Source organism: Callithrix jacchus, chromosome 11 (assembly GCF_049354715.1).
Source record: "Callithrix jacchus isolate 240 chromosome 11, calJac240_pri, whole genome shotgun sequence".
Lineage (NCBI taxonomy): Eukaryota > Metazoa > Chordata > Mammalia > Primates > Cebidae > Callithrix > Callithrix jacchus.
In genome coordinates this window covers 78,490,067-78,518,018 of record NC_133512.1, presented here as the reverse complement: position 1 = coordinate 78,518,018, position 27,952 = coordinate 78,490,067, and the positions used below count along the sequence as shown (strand labels likewise).

Sequence of the window (27,952 nt, the reverse complement as noted above, 5' to 3'; positions counted from 1 at the left end):
GAACCACAGCCAGGATACACGCAAACACACACACACACACACACACACACACACACACACACCCTATATCATTGAGCAAGCATCTGATTAGCCAATCTGGAACACATCCCTACATAAATATTGAAACTTTACCTACATAGTCACAATTCTGTATTGCCACATCCTTTTCCATTTATATGTTGTTCTTCTTTGCTTTAACAAATATCCATTGAGCATCTACTATGTGCCAGGCATCCATCTACAAGCTGAGAATACAGCAGCAAACATAGCAATGTAAATCCTGGTCTTATGTCCCAGTGCTTAAAACATCCTTCAATTGTTTAATGTAATTTTAAACTATTATATTGCTCCTTCTTAAAAAAAAAATAGAAATCTCACCCTCATTTAAAGGAGTCCTGATTGCCACTTGATTATATTTTTAAGTCAATAATATGTTAAGCTATCAGTGCTAAAAGATTATCCTTGAAATCCATATTAGCAGAATCTAGTTTAATCAGCACAAAAATGGAGAACTGGAAAATGATGAGAGGGGACGTCATGTTGATAAAATGGTGTGCTATTTTCCTCTTGATTAGAAGGAGGAAGAGTGCCAGAAGAGATTGCGAGAGAATTCTCAGGAGTCAATTGTGACAGAAGATGGATTGCAGAGGGATATTTCAAGAGTGAAGTAATTTCATGATCTCTTTCTTTCTGAACATGGTATCAACTAATCTACGCTGAGATTTCCGCTGTATCACTTGATGCTTTGCTGCCTAGTGAATTTTATTTCTGGAATTATCATTTTACTGCAATCCATTCTTACTGCTATCCATTTTAAAGCTAAGAAAGTTCTAGAGAATTAAGTATCAACTCTGAAAAAAAAAGATACACATTGTTAATCAGATAAATACTATTTTGTTTTAACATAGGCAAATGCCTATAATTTAAATCCTTTTCCTAAAAATCTGTATGGCTCAAATTAAGCAGGTTCTTTTTTGGGAAATAAAGGGATTTTTTTTTTTTTTTTTTTTTTGAGACAAGAATTTCACTCTGTCTGGCCCAGGTTGGAGTGCAATGGCACAATCTTGGCTCACTGCAACCTCTGCCTCCTGGATTCAAGCAATTCTCCTGCCTTAGCCTCCTGAGTAGCTGGGATTATGGGCATGCACCACCATGCCTGGTTAATTTTGGTATTTTTAGTAGAGATGGGGTTTCACCATGTTGTTCACGCTGGTCTTGAACTCCTGACCTCAAGCAATCTGTCCACCTTGGCCTACCAAAGTGCTAGGGACTACAGGCATGAGCCACCATGCCCAGTGGAATTTTTTTCATCCTAATTATGTTTGATCCTAATTAGCCCTACTTCTGTCACAATTAATTTATTCAATAAAGCTCAGCTTCTTGGCAGTATTGTCCTATTGCTTCTGGGTTTTATCTCTCTCTCTAATTTGTTGGAATCCCAAGAAAAAGTCCATGACCTTTCTCAGATCACACAATTAAGAATTTGCACTTCTAGTTCGCTAGCCTATTATTTCCATCATTCCTCTACCAAGAGTCCAAAATTTCTGGAATTTATCTTTGTAGCCCACTCTCAGTTCAAGTTCATTTATTAAGAGGAGGGATGCTTTTTTGTTAGTTTTCAAGGAAAGTAGGTTACTTGAATTTGAGGAATGTTTAGAAGAGTAACATTTTAACTTACATAAAAGAAAATGCTCTCAACCTATTAAACATGATGACCACTGCAGGTGAGTATCCTATGTAATTTCTGTGGAAGTTGTTGGTATTATAGAATGCTGAAGCCCCATTAAAACAAAATTTATATTTTAGACTTATATTAGAAAAATTCATTAGTGCTTGGCCAATAATGTTCTAAAAGATAAATTATTGACATCAAGAAAACCTGATAATGAGAAGAGATAATAATTACCTTGTAAAAGATTCCTTGCAAATGAATCTATGGTTTATCTAGACTTCTATTTAGTTTTTAGTGACAGTTTTATTTGGTCCAGCTAAGTAATTAAACATCAAAGAACACGCCTAATTGTTGAGTATTTTCTTCATTGTGTTTTTCTCATTCCAGATCAAAAATATAAGTAAACTGGCAGAAGTCTCCAAAAACAATGCCTTACAGCTAAGGGAAAAACTGGGAAATATAAAAAACCAAAGTGACTCTGAAGAAGAAAATACAAGTCTCTTCATCAAAAAAGTGAAAAACATTTTGTTAGGTAATTTTTATAACTATATTAGGAGTAGTTCTTTTTTTCTCCTTTTTAATGTATACTCAAACATCATAGCCAGTTCCAAATTATATTAATTGGAAATGACAAGCCTAAATCAGAAAAATGATACTCCCTTTGGTTTTTAATTCCTTAATGAGAATAATCTCCAAATACCAACTCTGTGCCAAAAAATTATGGCTTTCTGTAAAAGGTAAATGCAGTAACAAATGCTAGAATTTAGTTAAAATTCCAAACACATGAACTGTGTGTTTAAAGTTATTTTATGTGGTTTTTCAGATTCCCTAACATCAGGATTCAGTCATTTTCCTTGCTGACAGAAATGATATGAGATCAAGATATGCTGAATTTTAGTTAGATATCAAATATCATAGTGAGTTGGCATCTAAAAAAATTTATTATTAGCTATTATTGACTGTTTTCCAGTTTTCTTTTTTTCGTTCTCTGTGACTGACCAAAAGTACCTGTTCGATTTATTATACATTATGCCTTACTTTAGGAAAGGCTCATTTTAAACTCCAGAGAATTAGTAAAGATTTAAAAAATCGAGGACTGAAGCTGGAAATTGACCTGAAACCTCACTCTTCACACACACACACACACACACACACACACACACACACACACAGAGAGAGAGAGAGAGAGAGAGAGAGAGAGAGAGATGATTAACCTTAAATGACTTTCTTTTTCGTAATCATTTTCCAAATTCAATAATTTAACATTTTACACATGAATTGGCAGTTGGAGCATCCATTACAATCTCTTCAATCACTTCATTATTCTACTTAATATGTGTGAGAGACCCCTGTGGCCAAGATTTTGTTTTGTTTTGTTTTGTGTTTTCCTATCTCAATGTTTATAGAAATTATATCGGCAGCTTCTAGCCGTTATTTTCAAGATAAACAAAAATTAGGTGGAAATTACCTTTGACAGAAATAATCAGTAAAAATGAATGGGGTAAAATGGGTCTACTGGACATTTTGTTTGTTCAAAAGCAAACTTTCAATGAGTTAGCTGGTTGAATCAGTATTGACTGGACCCAGATCTAGGATTAGGCTGGGCTGAGAAGGCACCAAAACAAACATCAAAATCAAAATTGCTAAACTAATTGCATGAACTGGTGGAATAGGGCCTACATAACCTCCTTTCTACCTAGTCTGCTGGGTTATTGAGCTGTCCTCTTATTACTTACTCTTCATTGTTACTGAATAAACTTCTAATAACTATTTTACTTTGTTAACTTGAAGAATTGAAAGAATTGTATGTCCAGATTATTATAACTAAAGGCATAGAGAACTATTAGTACAACTAGGCATAGAGAAAAATCCTTTTTCATATAAGAAACTTCTTACTGCTCAGTGTCTCGAGAGCCCTGGTGACCAGGAAGCTTCATGCCTTGCAGTACCCTCCACCCACACCCTGCTTCTACTCTTTGCCTGGCTCTAAAGCCCCAATAAAATTATTACATTAGATGATGCCCATGCTATTCAGCTCTTCTTTGACTACCTTAGTATTCTTATTGAAATTTGAATGCCTTATTAACAAAAGGATGTGTCACTTCTCCTGAAACTTCCATATATAAAAATTTGAATCTGTAATCTCATAATAAATACCAATAACTATCTGATGAATGAATAAGTGGTTGAAGTAAATTCACTTATCATTAGAACTTTTTTTGAACTTTTAAGTTCAGGGGTACATGTGCATTTCGTAAACTTGAATCACAGGAGTTTGTTGTACAGATTATTTCATCACCCAAGTATTAAGCTTAGTACCCATTAGTTATTTCCTCTAATCCTCTCCTTCCTCTTACCCTCCACCTTCTAAAAGGCCCCAGTGTATGTTGTTCCTCTCTATGTGTCCATGTGTTCTCATCATTTAGCTCCCACTTATAAGTGAGAACAGGCAATATTTGGTTTTCTGCTCCTGTGGTAGTTAGCTAAGGATAATGACCTTCAGCTCTATCCATGTTCTAGCAAAGGACATGATCTCATTCTTTTTTATGGGTATATAGCATCCATGGTGTATATCTACCACATTTTCTTTATCCATTCTATCATTGATGGGCACTTAGGTTGATTCCATGTCTTTGCTATTGTAATAGTGCTGCAATGAACATACATGTGAATGTCTTTATGATAGAATGATGTCTAATCCTTTGGGTGTATACCCAGTAATGAGATTGCTGGGTCAAATTGTAATTCTTTTTTTAGGTTTTTGAGGAATGGTTGAACTAATTTACACTCCCAACAACAGTGTATAAGTGTTTCTTTCTCTCTGTAATCTCACCAGCACCTGTTTTTTTGACTTTTTAATAATCACCATTCAGACTGGTGTGAGGTGGTGTCTCACTGTGGTTTTGATTTGCATTTCTCTAATGATCAGTGACGTTGAGATTTTTTTCATATACTTGTTGGCCCCATGCATGTCTTCCTTTGAAAAGTATCTGTTTATGTCCTTTGCCCCCTTTTTAAGGTTTTTTTTTCTTGTAAATTTGTTTAAGTTCCTTATAGATGTTGGATATTAGACCTTTGTCAGATGCATAGTTCGCAAATATTTTCTACCGTTCTGTATGTTGTGCTTCCTCTGTTGATAGTTTCTTTTGCTTTGCAGAAGCTCTTTAATTAGATTCCGTTTCTCAATTTTTGCTTTTGTTGAAATCACTTTTGTCATCTTTATCATGAAATCTATGCCCATACCTATGTCCTGAATAATATTGCCTAAGTTGTCTTCCAAAGTTTTTACAGTTTTGTGTTTTACATTTAAGTCTTTAATCCATCTTCAGTTAATTTTTGTATAAGATGTAAAGAGGGGGTCCAGTTTCCGTTTTCTGCATATGCCTAGCCAGTTGTCCCAGCACCATTTATTGAATAGGAAGTCTTTTCCCCTTTTCTTGGTTTTGTTGACTTTGTTGAAGACCAGATAGTTCTAGGTGTGTGGCCTTATTTCTGGGCTGTCTATTCAGTTCCATTGGTCTACGTATCTGTTTTTGCACCAGCACCATGCTGTTTTGGTTACTGTAGCCTTGTATTATAGTTTGAAGTCAGATAGCATGATGCATCTAGCTGTGTTCATTTTGCTTAGGATTGCCTTGGTTAGCTGGGCTCTTTTTTTGTTCCATGTGAACTTTAACAGTTTTTTCTAGTCCTGTGAAGAGTGTCATTGGTGGTTTAATAAGAATAACATTGAATCTGTACATTGTTTTGGGCAATATAGCCACTTTTATGATACTGATTCTTCCTATCTATGAGCATGGAATCTTTTCCCATTTTTTTGGGTCATCTCTATATTCTTTGAACAGTGTTTTGTAGTTCCTCTTGTAGATATCTTTCACCTCCCTAGTTAGCTATATTCTAGGTATTTTTACTCTTTTTGTGGTAATTGTGAATGAGATTGTATTCCTAGTTTGGCTCGTGGCTTGACTGTTGTTGATGTATAGGAATGCTAGTGATTTTTGTACATTGATTTTGTATCCTGAGACTTTACTGAAGTTATCAGCTTAAGGAGCTTTTGGGCTAAGACTATGGGGTTTTCTAGATATAGGATCATACCATCTGCAAACAGGGACAGTTTGACTTCCTCTCTTCCTATTTGGGTGTGCTTTATTCTTTCTCTTGCCTGATTGCTCTGGCCAGGACTTCCAATACTATGTTGAACAGGAATGGTGAGAGAGGGCATCTTTGTCTTGTGCTGGTTTTCAAGGAGAATGCTTCCAGCTTTTGCACATTCAGTATGATACACTAGAACTTTTTAAATTAACAAGTTATTGTTTCTGGCCAGGTGCAGTGGCTCACACCTGTAATCCTAGCACTTTGGGAGGCCAAGGTGGGCAGATCACCTGAGGTCAGGAGTTCAAGACCAACCCGGCCAATGTGGCAAAACCCTGTCTCTACTAAAAATACAAAAATCAGCTGGATGTGGTGGTGTGCACCTGTGATCCCAACTACTCAGGAAGCTGAGACAGAAGAGCCGCTTGAACTCAGGAGGCAAAGGTTGCAGAGCTGAGATCACGCCACTGCACTCCAGATTGGGCAACAGAGCGACACTCTGTCTCAAAAAAAAACAAAAGTACTGTTTCTTTAAAGAGCCAACTCCCTGCATCTATTTAAAATATGGTTTTACTTTACTCACAAAAAAAGTTCTTGTCATATTGCTTCAAAAATATCACAGAAAGGAAAAGATTTCATTTATATTAAGAAAAATAGCTATAGCAAAATGACTACAAGCAGACTCTATACTCATTTCATATCATTCAAATGCCGAAAATCTTTTTTGGCTCCCACTGTTCTCTGAACAAAGTCTAAGTTCCTTAGCCTCTGACACAAGGACCTGTGCCGTCTGCTTCCAGCCCTGCTAAGCACACTACTCTCCTGCCAATAGTGATCCAGGCACTGTTTCTTGTACCACCCTGAGCTTCAGCTCCTGTGATTCTCTCAGTTTAGAATGCCTCTTACCCCTCCCCATGCCCCACGGTCTCCACAAGTTTAATCTGCTGTCCTCCCAGGGCCAGTTTCAATGCATCTGAAGTCCTTCCTGGAGTATTTTCTCCTTCCCCTGAACCCCACAGCATTTTGCCTTATATTGATCACTTCTGTTCCTATGTGATCAATATTTGTATATAATGACATATAGATCTTCACCTGACAGCAAGCCCCCTGAGGACAATATACATGTCTAGTTCATCTCTAGCTTCCCTATGGGAATTATGGGTGTTCAGTAAGTTGCTAGAGAGTGACAAATGGCTGTTGCTCTAACACAGGGGTGTCCAATCTTTTGGCTTCCCTGTGCCACACTAGAAAAAGAATTGTCTTGAGCTACACATAAAATACACTAACACTAACAATAGCTGATGAGCTAAAAATAAAAATAAAATCACAAAAAATCTCATGTTTTAAGAAAGTTTACAAATGTGTGTTGGGCCACATTCAAAGCTGTCCTGGGTCATCACATGTGGCCCCCGGGCTGTGGGTCAGGCAAGCTTGCTCTAATAGTTCATTTTCTACTTTAGTTCTCAATACAGGCCAAATTTACTTTTCCAGAAAGTACAGCATAGATGTATTTAAAACTTTATTTGTAACATGTTACTTTACTTTGTGTTGTCTCACTCCAATCTCAGAATAGGCCTTTGAGTTGTAGCATCAGGTATAGTTACCCAGTTATATAGATGAGCAAAAATTGTGAGCCTTTTTAATGTCAGGGAGGACCAGAATCCAGTTTTGTTGACTTCAAACCCAGTGCTTCCTTACTGTCTCATCCATTGTGCTTAAATTTTCATGACAGGTATCTAAACATTTTCATTGCTTTTGAATCTGTACTTATAATAAATCATTCTTAGGACATTTTGTAGAATACACATAATGTTCCAAGTCTTTAGTGTTTTGTTTTTCCAACAAGCATTTGTTCAGCAAATATGCAGTGCTCAGTGAGCAATATTTCATCCAGACAGAAGGGACAGCTGAGGATGAAGAGTCTACGGGACACCTACAATCTAAGCCCTGTATTCTAGAGACTCATAATCAAATGCAAGTGCATTTGGCTGAGACATCATTGTGGTTATACTTTTAAGATACAGTGTTTGTTAAGGAGACATGATTACCTAAAACCCTCCTTCTTATTTAAGAGGAAAATGTGCCTCCAGAAGACATAGAGAAGGTTGCAAATAGTGTGCTTGACATTCACCTACCAATTCCATCCCCGAATCTAATCGATGAACTTGACAAAATACGGAAACTTTTGCAGCTCTGTGAGGATTACAGGACAGATGAAAACAGACTAAATAAAGAAGCAGATGGAGCCCAGAAGCTTTTGGTGAAGGCCAAAGCAGCGGAGTAAGTACTGTATTAATATTTTTATCTTGCTGTAACAGACCATCTGCTGAAAGGACATCTGAAAAATATTTGCCTAGGGAGCTGTAGTATTCAAATGAAATTACCTTCTGATAGTTCAGTGTCCAAATTGAGAGCTGAGCTCTCTGTGGAGGTTCCCTGGGAAACTGGGTGACTGGGTGGCAGGATTCAGGGATGCTTTCTTACTGTTTTCTTAGACTCAAAATACCTTTCCAGTGGCCATTACCTTTTTATACCAATGCATACCACTAAATGTTAAATACTCATTATATGCCAATATTTTAACAGGTGGTTGGAATATTGATGCAGTTTTTCCAATATTACAGTTGCTATTTTCTAAGTTTACTACACCAAGCAGCACTTTGAAATAAAAAAAAATTTTTTAAGTCTGATATTGGCCGGGCACAGTGGCTCACGCCTGTAACTCCAGCACTTTGGTAGACCGAGGCAGACAGATCATGAGGTCAAGAGATCTAGACCATCCTGGCCAACATGCTGAAACCCCGTCTCTATTTTTAATAAGTCTGATATTTCACCCCCTCACTACATTCTCAGGAAAAAGACATTAGTTGGTGCAATAGTAATTGCGGTTTTTGCCGTTGGAAGTAGTGCTGTTTACTTTCAATGGCAAAAACCTCAATTACTTTTGCACCAATCTAATATAATCATGGCAAACAGAAGACATGAACCCCTAGAGCTCCAAGAATACTGAAAGACTAAAATGATATCTATGGTATACAGAGTTAACTAACTCTTACCTTTATCTTGTTGACTTAGCCAAGCAAAAAAGAAAATCCATGTTGAAGGGCCAAGTGCAGTGGCTCACACCTGTAATCCCAGCACTTTGGGAGGCCAAGGGGGGAAGATCACAAGGTCAGGAGTTTGAAACCAGCCTGACCAACATGGTGAAACCACGTATCTACTAAAAATACAAAAATTAGCTGGGCGCAGTGGCCTGCACCTGTAATCCCAACTACTCAGGAGGCTAAGGCAGGAGAATCATTTGAACCCAAGAGGCAGAGGATGCAGTGAGCCGAGATCATGTCATTGCACTCCAGCTTGGGCAACAGAGTAAGACTGTCTCAAGAAAAAAATGAAAAGCCAGGTTGACGTTTTTATGTGTATGGGTGGTGTGGGTCAGGGTTATGGGATCAGTTAGGTGGTGGTAAAATCTTCAGCACCCACCATCACTGAGATCTGAGCCATTGTCGCTATCGCATCATCTGTGTATACAAATGAAGTACACCAGATTTATCCAAAAGTCCAACCCCTTCCAGGTTTAATATTTGAAACCAGGAAGATTAAGTAACTGCACAGCAATTATTTAAAGATTAAGTAATCACACAGAAATTAAAAATGATGCTGATTGGCTAGGCACAGTGGCTCACTCCTATAATCCCAGCACTTTGGGAGGCCAAGGCAGGTGGATTACTTAAGGCCAGGAGTTCGAGACCAGCCTAGCCAAAATGGCAAAACCCCATCTCTACTAAAAATACAAAAATTAGCTTGTGTGGTGGTGTGCACCTGTAATCCCAGCTACTCAGGAGATTGAGGCAGAGAATTGCTTGATCCTTGGAGGCAGAGGCAGCAGTGAACCGATGTGGTGCCACTGCATTCTGGCCTAGACAACAGAGTGAGACTCCATCTCAAAAAAAAAAATAATGTTGATGAAAGATGTTTAATAGCAGGCAGAGATTCTTACAGTGCAATGGTAATGCTTTCAAAAAGTAGGTAACGCCAAACTGAAAAGGAAATTGGGGGGAAAAAAAGCAGGTATCAATTTACACATGAAAGAGGATCTCAGTTGTGAAAACAAAAATTCTTGCTACAATATACTTTTATTTTAAAAGATGGCAAAATTACTGGTAATTTTTTTCTTACTTTTTTTTTTCTTTTTTTGGTATAGATTTTTTTTTCCTAAAATTACTATAATAAGTAGTACATTGAATTTTCTTTTTTGAGACAAGGTCTTGCTCTGCATCCAGGTTGGCGTGCAGTGGCATGATCTCAGCTCACTGCAACCTCCACCTCCTGGGTTAAAGCTATTCTCATGCCTCAGTCTTCTAAGTAGCTGGGATTACAGGCGTGCACCACCATATCCAGTTACTTTTTTGTAATTTTAGTAGAGGTGGGCTTTCACTGTATTGGCCAGGCTGGTCTCAAATTCCTGCGGTTCACCGGTCTCAACCTCCCAAAGTGCTGGGATTATAGAAGTGAGCCACCATACCTGGCCTGCAGTAGTAAATTGAAAATCTAAAGGAAAAAAAGAATACAGTAAAATGATAATGGTAGCAGGGAATTTTTAAAAAATGGATACTGGTGCCCTGGGAATGTTAGAGAAATGAAATGCTGGTGGCAGTGGGATGGTTAGGAGGGAAGGCTCCTGAAGTTTAGAAAGGGAAAGAGTGATTGCCACTGGGAGGAAAGGATGGGCTGGGTGGTAAAGGGAATATTTTGCAATTTAGTGAACTCTGCTGTGGGCAGCACACACATTTCTAACGATGCTTCTGCAAAGGTCTGTCTATATTCACTCCCTCAGTACATTCTTCTCAAGGTGGTTTTGAGCCCATAGATCTAAGTATTTGGTGATTGTTGACTTGAGGTGAGTTCCTTTCTGCAGAATAGACTATACTACTTGGAATGCTTGTGATTTTAACCTCTGACTGGGCTTCTGAGTGGCTGGAATGTCAGTGAGGCTTAACTAACTCTGAATAAACAAGCCTAAAAATGCAGGGCCTGTAGTCTATCTTTGCTCTCTGTGGGACCTCTTGACCCTCCCAACCCACACTCCAACAGAGATTTAGGAAATGTAGCTTATATATGAGACATCAGGGAAACTACAATTCACTGGGGATAGTTTTTATGTGAAAAGATGCGTAGTTATATCCCCCGAAAACTCTCTGCCAAATAAAAACAAAACAAAACTAAGACCTGTATCCCTAATTTCCATATTTAACAAAATCTGTATCTACTGGGTATGAACATATATGTGTGTAGGGTTTTTAAACTGGCATTTAAATATAACTATTTCTCAAAATGTAGACTTCAGTACTTTCTCTTGCTTAAAAGTAAATTTACTTAATTCAGTAAAGTATTTGCTTGAGTCAAATGAACTCTCTCAAGGTGAAATAAATGAATCATTTTATTTTTATCTAATCTGATATGTTAATATCTTACCTTAGGAAAGCAGCAAATGTTCTATTAAGTCTTGACAAAACATTGAACCAGTTGCAACAAGCTCAAATCACTCAAGGACGGGCAGACTCAACCATCACACAGCTGACTGCTAATATAACAAAAATAAAAAAGAATGTGCTGCAGGTATTTGTCTTTGAAACTAACCTGAAATAGGTTTTGAGGGTAGCAATAGCACAGTAGTCTTTACGTATGCCAATGCTATGCTGGCTTTACGAGTCTAATGGGATTATTATGAGGATAAAATAAGATTTGGGTAGTATTATGCATGTATTTAGTGTTCTACAGAGCACTTCTCAGCATCATTGTATTAATTGTGACCAATTCTGGAATGGCACCAAGGCAGGTACTAACACCAGCTTGTAAATGAGGAAACTAAGACTCAGGAAGGTTAGGTGATCGCCTAAGGCCACACAGCTAATTAGTGGTAGATATGAGGCCAGAGCATCTCCCTTCTGTTATCAGGGAAAGGAATAGATGTTTTAAAATCTCACAAACCAGGCTGGACATAGTGGCTCACACCTGCAATCCCAGCACTTTTGGAGGCCTAGGTGGGTGGATCTTGAGGTCAGGAGATGGAGACCATCCTGGCTAACATGGTGAAACCCCATCTCTACTAAAAATACAAAAAATTAGTCGAGTGTTGTGGCACATGCCTATAGTCCCAGCTACTTGGGATACTAAGGCAGGAGAATCACTTGAACCCAGGAGGCGGAGGTTACAGTAAGCCAAGATCATGCCATTGCACTCCAGCCTGGGTGACAGAGCGAGACTCCATTTCAAACAAACAAAAAAAATGCTCACAAACAAAAGAAATGGGAGTTAGCTGTTGTAAGGTTCTTGTAATTAAATGTGCATAAAATCTCATCAGAGCATCCTAAAACTGAAAAAATATCTCATCCAAAAGAATATGCTCCATCTGGCCAAGTGTGGTTGCTCACACCTGTAATCCCAGCACTTTGGGAGATTGAGGTGGGCAGATCACCTGAGTCAGTAGTTTGAGACCAGCCTGGCCAACATGGTGAAACCCTGTATCTATAAAAGATACAGAAATTAGCCAGGCATGGTGGCAGGTGCCTGTAATTCCAGCTAGTTGGGAGGCTGAGGCAGGAGAATCACTTGAACCCAGGAGGCGAAGACGAAGGTTGCAGTGAGCCAAGATAGCGCCATTGCACCCCAGCCTGGGTAACAAGAGCGAAACTCCATCTCAGTGAAACTCCATCTCAAATAAGGCAATAAAAAGGAAGGCCCCAGGTTTTCCCCTCCTAGGCATATACTTAAAACAGGAGATGGCAAAACATGGCTACATGCTGTATTGTCTATAGCTGCTTTTGCATTACAATGACAGAGAGTTAAATATTTGGGATAGAGACTTTATAGGCCACAAAGTATAAAGTATTTACTCTCTGGCCCTTTGCAGAAAAAGTTTACATGCTGCTCTAGGCAAACCTCCACATATACCCAAGGCTAAAGGAAGGGACTTCCATTTCTAAAAGTATGGTGAACCAATACTCTAAGGAACTCTCACAGTCAAAAAAAACAAACAAACAAAAAATATTAGATTGAAAATTTAGATTTTTTAAAAATGCATAGCTGAATTAGTAAGAAACTTTTGATAGTCTCAGAGGCCAAAAATAACAGGAAAGCATGAATCCAGAGGTAATCAAGCACTGATTTGACAGCAGGCAGCAGGCATCTGCCAATCCCTAGAGCATTCAAGCTTTGAGTTTTAATGGTCACCATGCGTATAAGACATAAAGCAAAGGCCGCACAAGGAGGCAACAAGACTCTTGCATAGAACTGGGACCCCAAAAGGCAAAATTCTTAAAATCTCTCTTACACACACAGACACACACATATTGCCCCTGGGTTGGGGAGGAATATCTCCACGAAGATTTGTTAAGCATAAGCTGGCTCTCACACAATTTTGGGGCTAGAATTTTACTACCTGGGTGGCCTCCCAAACCCTGGTGTCATTTGAGGTAGCCCTCGGCTGGTAGTGCTCCCAGATGCCTGGATGAAGCCAACAAAAACCCCCTCCAAAGAAATAACCTTAAAACCTAGCCATCAAGAATTTCCCCCAAACATGTAAAGAAACAAATGACCTTTATTTATTTTACTTTTTGTTTTTGTTTTTTTTTGAGATGAAGTGTCGCTCTATCGCCCAGTCTGGAATGCAGTGGTGTGATCTTGGCTCACTGCAATCTTCACCTCCTGGGTTCAAGACTTCTGCTGCCTCAGCCTCCTGAGTAGCTGGGACTACAGGTGCATACCACCACACCCAGCTAATTTTTGTAATTTTAGTAGAGATGGAGTTTCGCCATGCTGGCCAGGCTGGTTTCAAACTCCTGACCTCAAGTGATCTACCTGCCTCGGCCTCCCAAGTGCTGAGATTACAAGTGTGAGCCACCGCACCTGGCCACAAATTGCCTTTAAACAAGAGCCATCAGAAATAATGAACAACAAAATCAGGACACGAGAGACACGGGATATTACCATTATTGGGTACAAAATACAAAGCAAGACTGTTTACTGTGTTTAAGAAAACCTATGAAAGTATGACCAACAAACAAGAGACAAGGGCTAACAAATAACCAGCTGTATTTGAAAAATATTTAAATAGGACTTCTAGCTATGATCAATATGGTCACTGAAATAAGAAACAAGGATAAAATATTATTACTGTTTGTAAGGGGGAAAAGTTTTTATTCTCCACCTGGAGAATAGACATATAAATTATTATATGTTAATGCTTTAAACTGGTAAAAATGAATGAACTAGAGCTATGTAGATTAGCTAAAATGACTTGCACAAGCAGAATTTTTGTAACTTTTAATTTTAGAAAATCAACTTGCAGAAATATACAATATATTTGTATAAGGTGAAAAAAATTAAATACTATATATTGTTAGGAATACTGCATCGGTTGTAGAAAAAAACCTATAGAAATACATGGAATGACAAAAATTAAATTCAAGATAGTGGATGTCTTTGAGGGGAGAGAGAGAAGACATAATGGGAAGTAGCATGCTGAGGGCCTTAGCTCATTGTTAATGTTTTATTCTTAAACTAACTGGTGAGTACATGGGTATTTGTTTTCTTTTTTTCTTTTTTTCTTTTTTTCTTTTTTTTTTTTGAGACACTGTCTCGCTCTGTCGCCCACTGCAACTTCTACCTCCTGGGTTCCAGGGATTCTCCTGCCTCAGCCTCTCAAGTAGCTGGGACTACATGGGCATGCCACCTGTATTAGCCCAGCTAATTTTTTGTATCTTTAGTAGAGATAGTGTTTCACCATGTTAGCCAGGATGGTCTCAATCTCCTGACCCCATGATCTGCCCACCTGGCTTCTCAAAATGCTGGAATTACAGGTGTGAGCCACCACACCCGGCCGGCCTATTTTTTTTTTTTCTCTCTTCTCTTTTTTTTTTTATTTGTTGTTGTCGAGACAAGGTCTCTCTGTCACCCAGGCAGGAGTGCAGTGGCGCAATCATAGCTTACTGCAGCCTCAATCTCCTGGGCTCAAGCAATCCTCCTTCTTCAGCCTCCCATATGCTGGGACTAAAGGCATACACCACCATGCTAGGCTAATATTGTATTTTTCAGACCCTTTTGTATGTCTGAAATGTTTTAGTATAACTTTTTTTTTTTTTTAGATGGAGTCTTGCTCTGTAAACAGGCTGGTGGGTAGTGGCACAAACTCGGCTTAGGAGGTTCAAGCGATTCTCCTGACTCAGCCTCCTGAGTAGCTAGGACTACAGGTGTGCATCACCACACCCAGCTAATTTTTGGATTTTAGTAGAGATGGGGTTTCACCATGTTGACGAAGATGGTCTCCATCTCTTGACCTCATGATCCACCCGCCTCAGCCTCCCAAATTGTTGGGATTACAGGTGTGAGCCATCATGTCCAGCCAGTTTTATTATAACATTTTAAATAATGCAACAGAAAAAGTGAACTATTTTCTTTTCCTTTACACCCAGCATATTTTTCAAGGGGTTAATATATCATTTATCTTCCTGTTTGTTTCATAAAGAGAACTTCCCTTTCTGGTCTTTAAATCAACAACAGGCTGAAAATCAAACCAGGGAAATGAAGAATGAGCTGGAGTTAGCAAAGCAGCAATCAGGGCTGGAGGATGGACTTTCCCTGCTGCAGACCAAGCTGCAGAGGCATCAAGACCACGCTGTCAATGCGAAATTTCAGGCTGAATCTGCCCAACGCCAGGCTGGGAGTCTTGAAAAGGTCATTAGTTCTGCTACTGCCACCAAGAGCAGGAAAACAGTGCTTCTTTGAAAGTTAATCCTTTAACCCCAGATTTTTGTGCGATTTCTCAGTGTTTCCTTTAGTGCTGGTCCATGACTCAATGGTGTATCTTCCAGGGGATCCTAGTGCACAAGGGATCTTCTATCTGTAGAAGGCAGAAGTCCCTGGCCAAATCATTTGGAGATTTGGAGTGTTTGCTCCCCTAACTCTGGTTTTTGTTTTTTTGTTTTGTTTTGTTTTGTTTTTTGAGACAGAGTTTTGCTCTTGGTGCCCAGGATGGAGTGCAATGGTGCGATCTCAGCTCACCACAACCTCCACTTCCCGGGTTCAAGCAATTCTCCTGCCTCACCCTCCTGAGTAGCTGGGATTAAAGGCATGCACCACTACACCCAGCTAATTTTGTATTTTTAGTATAGATAGGGTTTCTCCATGTTGGCCAGGCTGGTCTCAAACTCCTAACCTCAGGTGATCTGCCCTTCTCGACCTTCCAAAGTATTGGGATTACAGGCATGAGCCACTGAGTCCGGCTTCTCCTCCATCTCTCTATCCTATTACTCTTAGTGGTATCCTGGTTAAACAGTCGATAAATCAAATTTGTCTTGAACTTCCAAACTTTCACAATTTATGTTGTTTGTCTATATTGTATTTTCTCTCTATTCTGATTCAGTCACAGAACACATAAAGAAAACAGTAAGTGAAAGTCACCTACCAAAGAGAATAGATCAAGTTACAAAATATCAGAATGAGTTAATTAAACAGTTGTGGAAAGTGGCCCATTAATTCAGGTTGCCGAAAGAACCTATCAACTCATTCCTAGCAAGAAATCTTTGGCTGGTTCATTAATATAGTTGCCTAACCAAAAGAAAAATGTTAGTGTTTTTACAATTGATCTCTTCTCCTGCTTTTAAGTCCTAATTTGCCGGGTAAATTTTCCACTGACAGGAATTGGGAACATTTTCTAGGGGAACAGAGATTAAGAAAGGTACTGTCTACTCACCCTGTTCCCACTTCCATATTTCATTTCTGACTCTGGCCTTTATTTGTCGACTTAAGCTTCTAGGTGGTCAACACACATGCTAACCCAAAGATTTCCATTCTATTTCCAAGGGAGATCTCCATACTAACACTTCTCCTTCCCCTCCTGCCTCCCTTCTGACCTCATTTCTCTCTCACCTTTTTGCCAACCAAATAACATAACCCTGCTGTTTCTAAATCTCCATCACTCACTCTGTCTTTCATTGTACATGTACAACTGATTGACCAAACTGAACCAGAGATTTATCAAGGATGGGACTGGGTCATTTCTGTCTTCTGTATCCCACCTTAACATAGCACTGGACAAACAATTGGTGCCTCAGAAATAGCCTTAATATGCAAAAACTGCTGGACACAGTGGCTCATGCCTGTAATCTCAGCACTTTGGGAGGCCAAGGCAGGCAGATCATGAGGTCAAGAGATCGAGACTATCCTGGCTAACATGGTGAAACCCCATCTCTACGAAAAATACAAAAAAATAGGTGGGCGTGATGGCATGCACCTGTAATCCCAGCTACTTGGGAGGCTGAGGCAGGAGAATCACTTGAAACTGGGAGGCGGAGATTGCAATGAGCAGAAATCGTGCCACTGCACTCCAGCCTGATGACAGAGCAAGACTCTGTCTCAAAAAAAAAAAAATGCAATAACAATTGGTATTTTGAACAAATAAGTTTTATTTTTAATTGAAGCTGAGATTTTTTTTCAACGTGAAAAAAGAAATGTAAACAAAACTCTGCTGGAAATATCAGAGTGACTCAAGTGTATTGACTGGAGTAAGGTTTCCTCTGTATTCCTTCCATGAATGGTATTAGGAGAATCATCATGCATATATGAACATGCTTTATACATATTTTCTCATGATGGGAGTGTTGCTTATTACAGGAGTTTGTTGAGCTGAAAAAACAATATGCTGTTCTTCAACGTAAGACAAGCACTGCAGGACTAACAAAGGAAACATTAGGAAAAGTTAAACAGCTAAAAGATGCTGCAGAAAAACTGGCTGGAGATACAGAGGACAAGATAAGAAGAATAACAGGTATCTGTTCTTTTATCCATCCTGCCCGTGTGATACCATCATGGTACTCTACCTTCCTGGTAGAATTTATACCAATGTCAGTTTACAGTTTTATCACATGGATCCACTGAGGAGAGATGAGTAGAAATTTGTCTTCTGTTTTGGGGACTGTGAAGCAACAAGCCACTTGCATGGATTTGCCTAGAAAGGTAGTGAGCATCTGCCTTGCATTAGTCAAAACAAACTGAGATTTCCTTTGGTCACCTTGAAATGCCCTTTTTTGGCTGGGTACCATGGCTCACACCTGTAATCCCAGCATTTTGGGAGGCCGAGGCAGGTGGATCACCTGAGGTCAAGAGTTTGAGACCAGCCTGGCCAACATGGAGAAACTCTGTCTCTACTAAAAATACAAAAATTAGCTGGGCATGGTGGCAGGCACCTGTAGTCCAAGCTACTCAGGAGACTGAGCAAGAATTGCTTGAACGTGGGAGGCAGAGGTTGCAATGAGCTGAGATCATGCCACTGCACTCCAGCCTGGGTAACTGAGCGAGACTCTCTCAAAAAAAGAGAAAAATACCCTTTTTTCCTAACTCTGTTCTCATCAGGAGTGAGATGTCTGAAAACATTTTGCTTGTCACTCTAGAAGGTACTACTAGCACGCAGTAGGTGGAAGCCAGGGATGTTGCTACACATCCCACAATGCATGAGACGACTGCCTAAACAAACAACTATCCTGCCCAAAGTGTCGATAGTGCTGAGATTGAGAAACCCTGTTCTAACCTATGTTGTTTATTTTTCCTCTCATGAAAATAACTCTCTAAAAGAGTCAATATAATCTAGATAGACTCTAGGGTGCTAGGTCATCTAGCGCATGTCTTTGGATAGCAACCCAGAAAGAATTATATTCTGGACAAGGATTTTTTTTTCAAATGGACATTCTTTTTTTTTTTTATTGCATTTTAGGTTTTGGGGTACATGTGCAGAACATGCAAGACATTTGCATAGGTACACACGTGGCAGTGTGTTTTGCTGCCTTCCTCCCCTTCACCCACATTTGGCATTTCTCCCCAGGCTATCCCTCCCCAGCTCCCCCCCCCACTGTCCCTCCCCTATTCCCCCCAATAGACCCCAGTGTTTAGTACTCCCTTCCCTGTGTCCATGTGTTCTTATTTTTCATCACCCACCTATGAGTGAGAACATGCGGTATTTCATTTTCTGTTCTAGTGTCAGTTTGCTGAGAATGATGTTCTCCAGATTCATCCATGTTCCTACAAATGACATGAACTCATCATTTTTGATTGCTACATAATATTCCATGGTATATATGTGCCACATTTTCCCAATCCAGTCTATCATCAATGGGCATTTGGGTTGGTTCCAGGTCTTTGCTAATGTAAACAGTGCTGCAATGAACATTCGTGTGCATGTGTCCTTATAGTAGAACGATTTATAGTCCTTTGGATATATACCCAGTAATGGGATTGCTGGGTCAATTGGAATTTCTATTTCTAAGGCCTTGAGGAATCGCCACACTGTCTTCCACAGTGGTTGAACTAGTTTACACTCCCACCAACAGTGTAAAAGTGTTCCTATTTCCCCACATCCTCTCCAGCATCTGTTTCCAGATTTTTTAATGATCGCCATTCTAACTGGCATGAGATGGTATCTCAATGTGGTTTTGATTTGCATCTCTCTAATGATCAGTGATGATGAGCATTTTTTCATGTTTGTTGGACTCATGTATGTCTTCTTTTATAAAGTGTCTGTTCATATCCTTTGCCCATTTTTGAATGGGCTTGTTTGTTTTTTCCCTGTAAATCTGTTTGAGTTCTTTGTAAATTCTGGATATCAGCCCTTTGTCAGTTGGGTAGACTGCAAAAATTTTTCCCCATTCTGTTGGTTACCGATCCACTCTAGTGACTGTTTCTTTTGCCGTGCAGAAGCTGTGGAGTTTCATTAGGTCCCATTTGTCTATTTTGGCTTTTGTTGCCAATGCTTTTGGTGTTTTGTTCATGAAGTCCTTGCCTACTCCTATGTCCTGAATGGTTTTGCCTAGATTTTCTTCTAGGGTTTTTATGGTGCCAGGTCTCATGTTTAAGTCTTTAATCCATCTGGAGTTAATTTTAGTGTAAGGTGTCAGGAAGGGGTCCAGTTTCTGCTTTCTGCACATGGCTAGCCAGTTTTCCCAACACCATTTATTAAACAGGGAATCCTTTCCCCATTGCTTGTTTTTGTCAGGTTTATCCAAGATTGTATGGTTGTAGATATGTTGTGTTGCCTCCGATGCCTCTGTTCTGTTCCATTGGTCTATATCTGTGTTTTGGTACCAGTACCATGCTGTTTTGATTACTGTAGCCTTGTAGTATAGTTTGAAATCTGGTAGTGTGATGCCCCCCCACTGTGTTCTTTTTGCTTAGAATTGACTTGGCTATGTGGGCTCTCTTTTGGTTCCATATGAAGTTCATGGTGGTTTTTTCCAGTTCTGTGATGAAAGTCAACAGTAGCTTGATGGGGATAGCGTTGATTCTGTAAATTACTTTGGGCAGTATGGCCATTTTCACGAAATTAATTTTTCCTAACCATGAACATGGAATGTTTCTCCATCTGTTTGTGTCCTCTCTTATTTCATTGAGCAGTGGTTTGTAGTTCTCCTTGAAGAGGTCCTTTATGTTGCTTGTTTGTTGTATTCCTAGGTATTTTATTCTCTTTGTAGCAATTGTGAATGGCAGTTCGTTCTTGATTTGGCTCTTTTTAAGTCTATTATTGGTGTATAGAAATGCTTGTGATTTTTGCACATTGATTTTATATCCTGAGACTTTGCTGAAGTTGCTTATCAGTTTCAGGAGTTTTTGGGCTGAGGCTATGAGGTCTTCTAGGTATACTATCATGTCATCTGCAAATAGTGACAATTTGGCTTCCACCTTTCCTATTTGAATACCCTTCATTTCTTTTTCTTGCCTGATTGCTCTGGCTAGAAGTTCCAGTACTATATTGAATAGGAGTGGTGAAAGAGGGCATCCTTGTCTAGTGCCGGATTTCAAAGGGAATGCTTCCAGTTTTTGCCCATTCAGTATGATATTGGCTGTTGGTTTGTCGTAAATAGCTTTTATTACTTTGAGATACATTCCACCAATACCGAGTTTATTGAGGGTTTTTAGCATAAAGGGCTGTTGTTTTTGTCAAATGCCTTCTCTGCATCAATTGAGATAATCATGTGGTTTTTGTTTTTTGTTCTGTTTATGTGGTGAATTACGTTGATAGACTTGCGTATGTTGAACCAGCCTTGCATCCCTGGGATGAATCCTACTTGATCATGATGGATAAGTTTTTTGATGTGCTGTTGCAATTGGCTTGCCAGTATTTTATTGAAGATTTTTGCATCTATGTTCATCATGGATATTGGCCTGAAGTTTTCTTTTCTTGTTGGGTCTCTGCCGGGTTTTGGTAACAGGATGATGTTGGTCTCATAAAATGATTTGGGAAGGATTCCCTCTTTTTGGATTATTTGGAATAGTTTCAGAAGGAATGGTACCAGGTCCTCTTTGTGTGTCTGGTAGAATTTGGCTGTGAACCCATCTGGACCTGGACTTTTTTTGTGTGGTAGGCTCTTAATTGCTGCCTCGACTTCAGACCTTGTTATTGGTCTGTTCATAGTTTCGGCTTCCTCCTTGTTTAGGCTTGGGAGGACTTTATCCATTTCTTCCAGGTTTACTAGTTTATGTGCAAAGAGTTGTTTGTAATATTCTCTGATGATGGTTTGAATTTCTGTGGAATCTGTGGTGATTTCCCCTTTATCGTTTTTTATTGCATCTATTTGGTTGTTCTCTCTTTTCTTTTTTATCAGTCTGGCTAGTGGTCTGTCTATTTTGTTGATCTTTTCAAAAAACCAGCTCTTGGATTTATTGATTTTTTGAAGGTTTTTTTCATGTCTCTATCTCCTTCAGTTCTGCTCTGATCTTAGGTATTTCTTGTCTTCTGCTAGGTTTTGAGTTTTTTTGATCTTGCTCCTCTAGCTCTTTCAATTTTGATGATAGGTTGTCAATTTTTTATTTCTCCACTCTTCTCATATGGGCACTTATTGCTATATATTTTCCTCTAGAGACTGCTTTAAATGTGTCCCAGAGATTCTGGTATGTTGTGTCTTCATTCTCGTTGGTTTTGAAGAACTTCTTTATTTCTGCCTTCATTTCATTATTTATCCAGTCAACATTCAAGAGCCAGTTGTTCAGTTTCCATGAAGCTGTGCAAGTCTGGTTTAGTTTCTGAATTCTGAGTTCTAACTTGATATAACTATGGTCTGAGAGACTGTTTGTTATGATTTCCATTGTTTTGCATTTGCTGAGGAGTGCTTTACTTCCAATTATGTGGTCAATTTTAGAGTAGGTGTGATGTGGTGCTGAGAAGAATGTATATTCTGTGGATTGGGGTGGAGAGTTCTGTAAATGTCTATCAGGTTTGCTTGTTCCAGGTCTGAGTTCAAGCCCTGGATATCCTTGTTAATTTTGTGTCTGGTTGATCTGTCTAATATTGACAGTGGAGTGTTAGGCTCCCACTATTATTGTGTGGGAGTCTAAGTCTCTTTGTAAGTCATTAAGAACTTGCCTTATATATCTGGGTGCTCCTGTATTGGGTCCATATATATTTAGGATCGTTAGCTCTTCTTGTTGTATCGATCCTTTTACCATTATGTAATGACCTTCTTTGTCTCTTTTGATCTTTGTTGCTTTAAAGTCTATTTTATTAGAGATGAGAATTGCAACTCCTGCTTTTTTTTGCTGTCCATTTGCTTGGTAAATTTTCCTCCATCCCTTTATTTTGAGCCTTTGTGTATCCTTGCATGTGAGATGGGTTTCCTGGATACAGCACACTAATGGGTTTTGATTTTTTATCCAATTTGCCGGTCTGTGTCTTTTGATTGGTGCATTTAGCCCATTTACATTTAGGGTTAATATTGTTATGTGTGAATTTGATACTGCCATTTTGATGCTAGCTGGCTGTTTTGCCCGTTAGTTGATGAAGATTCTTCATTTTTTTGATGCTCTTTAGCATTTAGTGTGTTTTTGGAATGGCTGGTACTGGTTTTCCTTTCTATGTGTAGTGCCTCTTTCAGGAGCTCTTGTAGAGCAGGCCTGGTGGTGACAAAATCTCTGAGTACTTGCTTGTTGGCAAAGGATTTTATTTTTCCTTCACTTATGAAGCTCAGTTTGGCTGGATATGTAATTCTGGGTTGAAAGTTCTTTTCTTTAAGCATGTTGAATATTGACCCCCACGCTCTTCTTGCTTGTAGAGTTTCTGCCGAGAAATCTGCTGTGAGTCTGATAGGCTTCCCTTTGTGGGTGACCCGACCTTTCTCTCTAGCTGCCCTTAGTATTTTCTCCTTCATTTCAACCCTGGTGAATCTGATGATTATGTGCCTTGGGGTTGCTCTTTTGTGGAGTATCTTTGTGGTGTTCTCTGTATTTCCTGGATTTGAGTGTTGGCCTGCCTTGCTAGGTTGGGGAAATTTTCCTGGATAATATCCTGAAGAGTATTTTCCAGCTTGAATTCGTTCTCTTCGTCCCCTTCTGGTATACCTATCAAACGTAGGTTAGGTCTCTTCACATAGTCCCACATTTCTTGGAGACTTTGTTCATTCCTTTTTGTGTTTTTTTCTCTAATCTTGGTTTCTCGTTTTATTTCATTGAGTTGATCTTTGACTTCTGATATTCTTTCTCTGCTTGGTCAATTCGGCTGTTGAAACTTGTGCATGCTTCACAAAGTTCTCGTGTTCTGTTTTTCAGCTCCTTCAATTCATTCATATTCCTCTCTAAGTCATCCATTCTTGTTATCAATTCCTCAAATCTTTTTTCAAATCTTTTTTCAAGGTTCTTAGTTTCTTTGCACTGATTTAGAACATGTTCTTTTAGCTCACAGAAGTTTCTCATTACCCACCTTCTGAAGTCTCATTCCGTCATTTCGTCACAGTCATTCTCCGTCCAGCTTTGTTCCCTTGCTGGTGAGGAGTTCTGGTCCTTTGTAGGAGGTGAGGTGTTCTGGTTTCGGGTGTTTTCCTCCTTTTTGCGCTGGTTTCTTCCCATCTTTGTGGATTTATCCACCTGTCATCTGAGTAGTTGCTGACTTTTCGATTGGGTCTCTGAGTGGACACCCGGATTGTTGATGATGACGTATTTCTGTTACTTGGTTTTCCTTCTACAAGTCTAGCCCCTCCACTGTATGACTGCTGAGGTCCACTCCAGGCCCTGCTTGTCTGGGGTACATCTTTAGCAGCTGCAGAACAGTGAGGGATGCTACCAGTTTCTTCTTCTGCTATCTTTGTCCCAGAATGATGCCCACCTAATGTCAGTCTGATCAGTCCTTTTTGAGGTGACTCTGGATATACAGGGGTCAGGGAGCTGCTTGAGGAGATGGTCTGTACTTTATAGAAGCTCAAGTGCTGAGCTGTGAGCTCCGTTGTTCATTAAGGGCTGTTAGGCTGCTACGTTTATGTCTGCTGCAGCAGAACTCTTAAAACCCCTTTTGTTCCTCAGATGCTCTGTCTCCGGGAGTTGGGGCTTTCTTTATGAATGTCCGTTGCTCTATCCTGCCCAGCTAGGAGGCAGTCTAGTCACTATTTGCCTGCCGAGGCTCCACCCTGCTGATGTGGGGTCCGCCCTGTTGCTGCGTGCTATGCCCTGCAGCCTCGGGCTCCACCGCAGGCTCCGCCCTGCTGCCACGGACTCCACCCTGCAGCAGAGTCTCTCTGTTATGGCGGGTTGCCTCAGCAACAGCAGGCTGCGTCAGCAATGGGAGTGTACCTCAGTAGGGGCGGATTGCCTCAGTAATGGTGGATGCCCCTCCCCCACCGAGCTGCACTGTCCTGGGTTCAGCTGTGTCCGCAGTGAAACTCTCCACCTGGAGCGTTTCGAATTGCTGTTTTGTTTGTCTCTGTGGGGGTGAAACCCACTGAGCCTGCTCGCCTGGCTCCCTGCCTCAGAGCTCCTTTCCTTTTTTTTTTTTTTTAAGTTGAACGGATGGCTCTCTCCCAGGTGTTTTGGTCGCCTGCTGTTAGGGCACTGGGATCTGTGTGATTTCCCGTGCAGCAAGCCACTGCACTGGCTCAAACGCCACTTCCCAAGAATCTCCTGGTCTGGCTCACTGTCTAAGTCCTGTTTAATCAGATGGATATGCTAATCTGCTCTCCCAAATATCAGATTGCCGGTTTAGCAGGGCACCCAGGCCAGTGTGTTTTGTGCGGATTGTTGTGGAGTGCCGCTGTGCTGCGGTGCCAGCCAAAGCGGCCACAACAGCCAAAATGGCTGCGCTTGCGTCCTGTGTCTCTCCTACACCTGGGAATTTCCCCGTTGTGTGGGCAACAAAGATCCGTCTGGAAATGTGGCTTTAACTCACCCTCTGAGCGTTGACTGAGAGCTGCGATCCTGAGTTGTTCTTACCACGCCATCTTGAATCCTCCTCCTCAAATGGACATTCTTATGCACACAAAGTGTTGTAAACATAGAATACAGGCTGGTTGTGGTGGCTCATGCCTGTAATTGCAACGCTTTGGGAGACTGAGGCAGGGGGACTGCTGCTTGATGCCAGGAGTTTGAGACCAGCCTGGCCAACGTGGCAAAATTCCATCTCTAAAAATACAAAAATTAGCCAGGCTGGTGGCACATGCCAGTAATCCCAGCTACTTGGGAGGCTGAGGCAGGAGAATCACTTGAACCCAGGAGTAGGAGGTTGCAGTGAGCCAAAATCATGCCACTGCACTCCAGCCTGGGCAACAGAAAGAGACTCTGTCTCAAAAACAAAACAAAACAAAAAACATAGAATATGTACAATCAGAAAGCTAATCAGAATGTTTTTTTTTCTTTACACAATTGATATTCATGATTTTTTGGGGCAATCATCATGTCCTTAACTATCTGTAAACCATCAAGTAATATCACATGATGAGTATATAGTTTTACCATTGGTTGTATTCATTATCTTCCAAAACTTTAAAACTAGGAGTGTAAGTAACTCTCAAAATATTAAAGTAACCAAAACTCCTCACTTATAAATGGGGCTTTTTGTTTTTATTATCAAATGGGTCTTTGGCCTTACAACCACTTATGTCATCACTATGACATGAAAAAAACTGAAAATGGAAGATTAGTACAGACCAAAGTCAGGAAAAATACATACCAAACTGCTAACATTAGTTATCTCTAGGGAGGCAGGGGAGTGAAAAAGAAACCACTGCTTCTTGCACTTATATAATTGTTTTAAAAGCAGCAGCCTTATGGGTAATTTTTTTTTTCATTTTTATGTATTTTCTTTAAAATTTTTAAAAGAAAATACTACGAAAGATTCAGAAAAACAGATTTTTTTAACCTTACATTCCATAGACAATACCACAAAAGTCAGTTTCTAATATCCTAGAACTTGGTCCTTACTATAGGAGCAAAAACATGGGGAGAATATTTCTGTCCTGTGTTTTTATGTCAGAGTCCAAGTTGTTTCCACTGATCCCCATTGACTACAACTTTTGTAGTTCTTGAAATGAGATTGGAAGAGAAGTTTAGGTCAGAGGACTTCTCGGAGAGGTCTAAAATAAAGCATTCTACAGCCCTTTCCCTTTTCCCTTTGAGGTTGTTTTCAGAACTCAACAAGATAGAAAAATGAGACACTGATTGGGCTGTCTTCCCCATGCTGCCACTTGAGATGGGCTGGAACCACAGGGCTGTGCCTGTTCCCCTCTGTTAGGAAGAGAAGCCCCTGGATCCCAGTATGAAGCCCTTGGCAGCAACAGCGTTGTGAGAGTGGGGAATGGACTCCAGCCTGCAGACAGGGTCCCTCCACAGAACTTGGTGTCATTTGGGGTACCAGCAGGAAACAGAAAGCAGACTTGGGCATACTTTTGGATTAAGTATTTAGAAGTGGAGTTGTCTCCATTATTTATTCACTGCATAATAAACTACCCCAAAATGTAATGGCTTAAAATAATCACCATTTCTTACTTTTCTGAGGGTTGCCTGGATGGGTCTTCAGCAGGTGTCACTTGGGTTTCCCAAGCAGCTGCATTTGGCTGACGGCCTGCTAGGGACCAGGTGTAGCTGAGATGCTGGCACTCTCGCTACATGGTCTGTTATGCCAGGCTGCTTTACAGCATGGTTGTTTCAAGGCATCACAAGAGTGACAAGAGAGGATGAAAGGTTCTTGAGGTCTTGTAACATCAGTTCTTCCACTTTGTATTGGTTAAAACAACTTACAAATCCAGCCCAGGTCTGGGGACATGGGGATAGGAACAGGGTAAGTAGATTCTACTTGTTGATGGGAAGAAGTACAAAGAATGCACAAGAATGAAGGGAACCCACGGAGGGTGTGGAGGTACTTGGTGATCAGCAGCAGTGAGAAGCCACTAGCCTCCCTACACCTGAAGGGGCCACGGAAGCAGGAATGTTACTAGAGCCCTGTGAGCACCAGAGTGTTAGGAAAGAGGCTGCCCCACAGGAGCCTGGCGCTGAGGGATGGAAGAACTGCCCACACCTCCGTGCCGAACTGGGATGGAGACTGCTCACCCTCCCATCCTCTGACCACCTGTCAGCACTGTCCATTGGCCATATGTGAATGAAAGCCAGAGGTCAAAGGAGTCAAGTGATGTCATCCAGGAAGGCTAGTTTTTCAGAACACAGACGAGGATGGTGAATGGGTCTGGGGTAACCAGCTCAATCATATTCACTTCCCTGGTAGAAACAGAGGCCTTTATTTTTCCTTTAGTCCAAATGTGTTTTCAATGTTGAATCCCCTTTTCAATCCCAAATGACCTATACTTGAAAGTTTCTAGTAACAGAACACTCACCACCTTCCACAGCAGCTCTTTCGTCTTTGAGCAGCCACGACTCCTAGAGAGTTTTTTATATTCAGACAAAATTCTTCCTTCATGGAGCTTCACCTGCCAGTTTCCATTTTATTTCCTCAGGATGACAGAGAACACATTTACTCTGCTTTCCTAGGTTGGCCCATCAAATACTTGAAAACAGCCACAGCACATATGCTGAATCTGCCTTCCTCATATGAAACATCACCAGTTAATTCAGTGTTTGTTTATTGGACAATTTCAAGTATCTTCAGCAATCTGATTCTTTTTTCTAAACACATCTTTACTCTGACAATTACTCCAGACCAACTCGGTATTCAGGTGTGATCTGACCAAGTAAAGTGAGACATTTACCTTCCCTCTTCTAGAAGTTTTGCAGAAACTCTAATGTCAGAGTTTGTTTACACAATGCTGCCTCACATGATTAGCTATAGCTCTCTATGCCTCTTCTATCCCCTAATAAAAGCTGTTTGTTAAGGTTTACTAGAATTTCAAGATATTTGTTGAATGAAGAATAAATGGATGGATGGATGGATAGATA

General features: G+C 40.2%; 1 protein-coding gene across 1 annotated transcript in view; it reads left to right on the top strand.

Annotated features, from left to right (window-relative positions):
• LAMB4 (laminin subunit beta 4) overlaps window positions 1–27,952 on the top strand; it is a 107,844-nt gene that overhangs the window by 78,894 nt on the left and 998 nt on the right. The window contains exons 28-32 of the mRNA XM_035254109.3: window positions 2,060–2,204; window positions 7,837–8,044; window positions 11,245–11,383; window positions 15,326–15,499; window positions 17,438–17,591. Of these exons, the coding sequence (XP_035110000.1) occupies window positions 2,060–2,204; window positions 7,837–8,044; window positions 11,245–11,383; window positions 15,326–15,499; window positions 17,438–17,591 (820 nt within the window). The remainder of the gene's footprint in view (window positions 1–2,059; window positions 2,205–7,836; window positions 8,045–11,244; window positions 11,384–15,325; window positions 15,500–17,437; window positions 17,592–27,952) is intronic.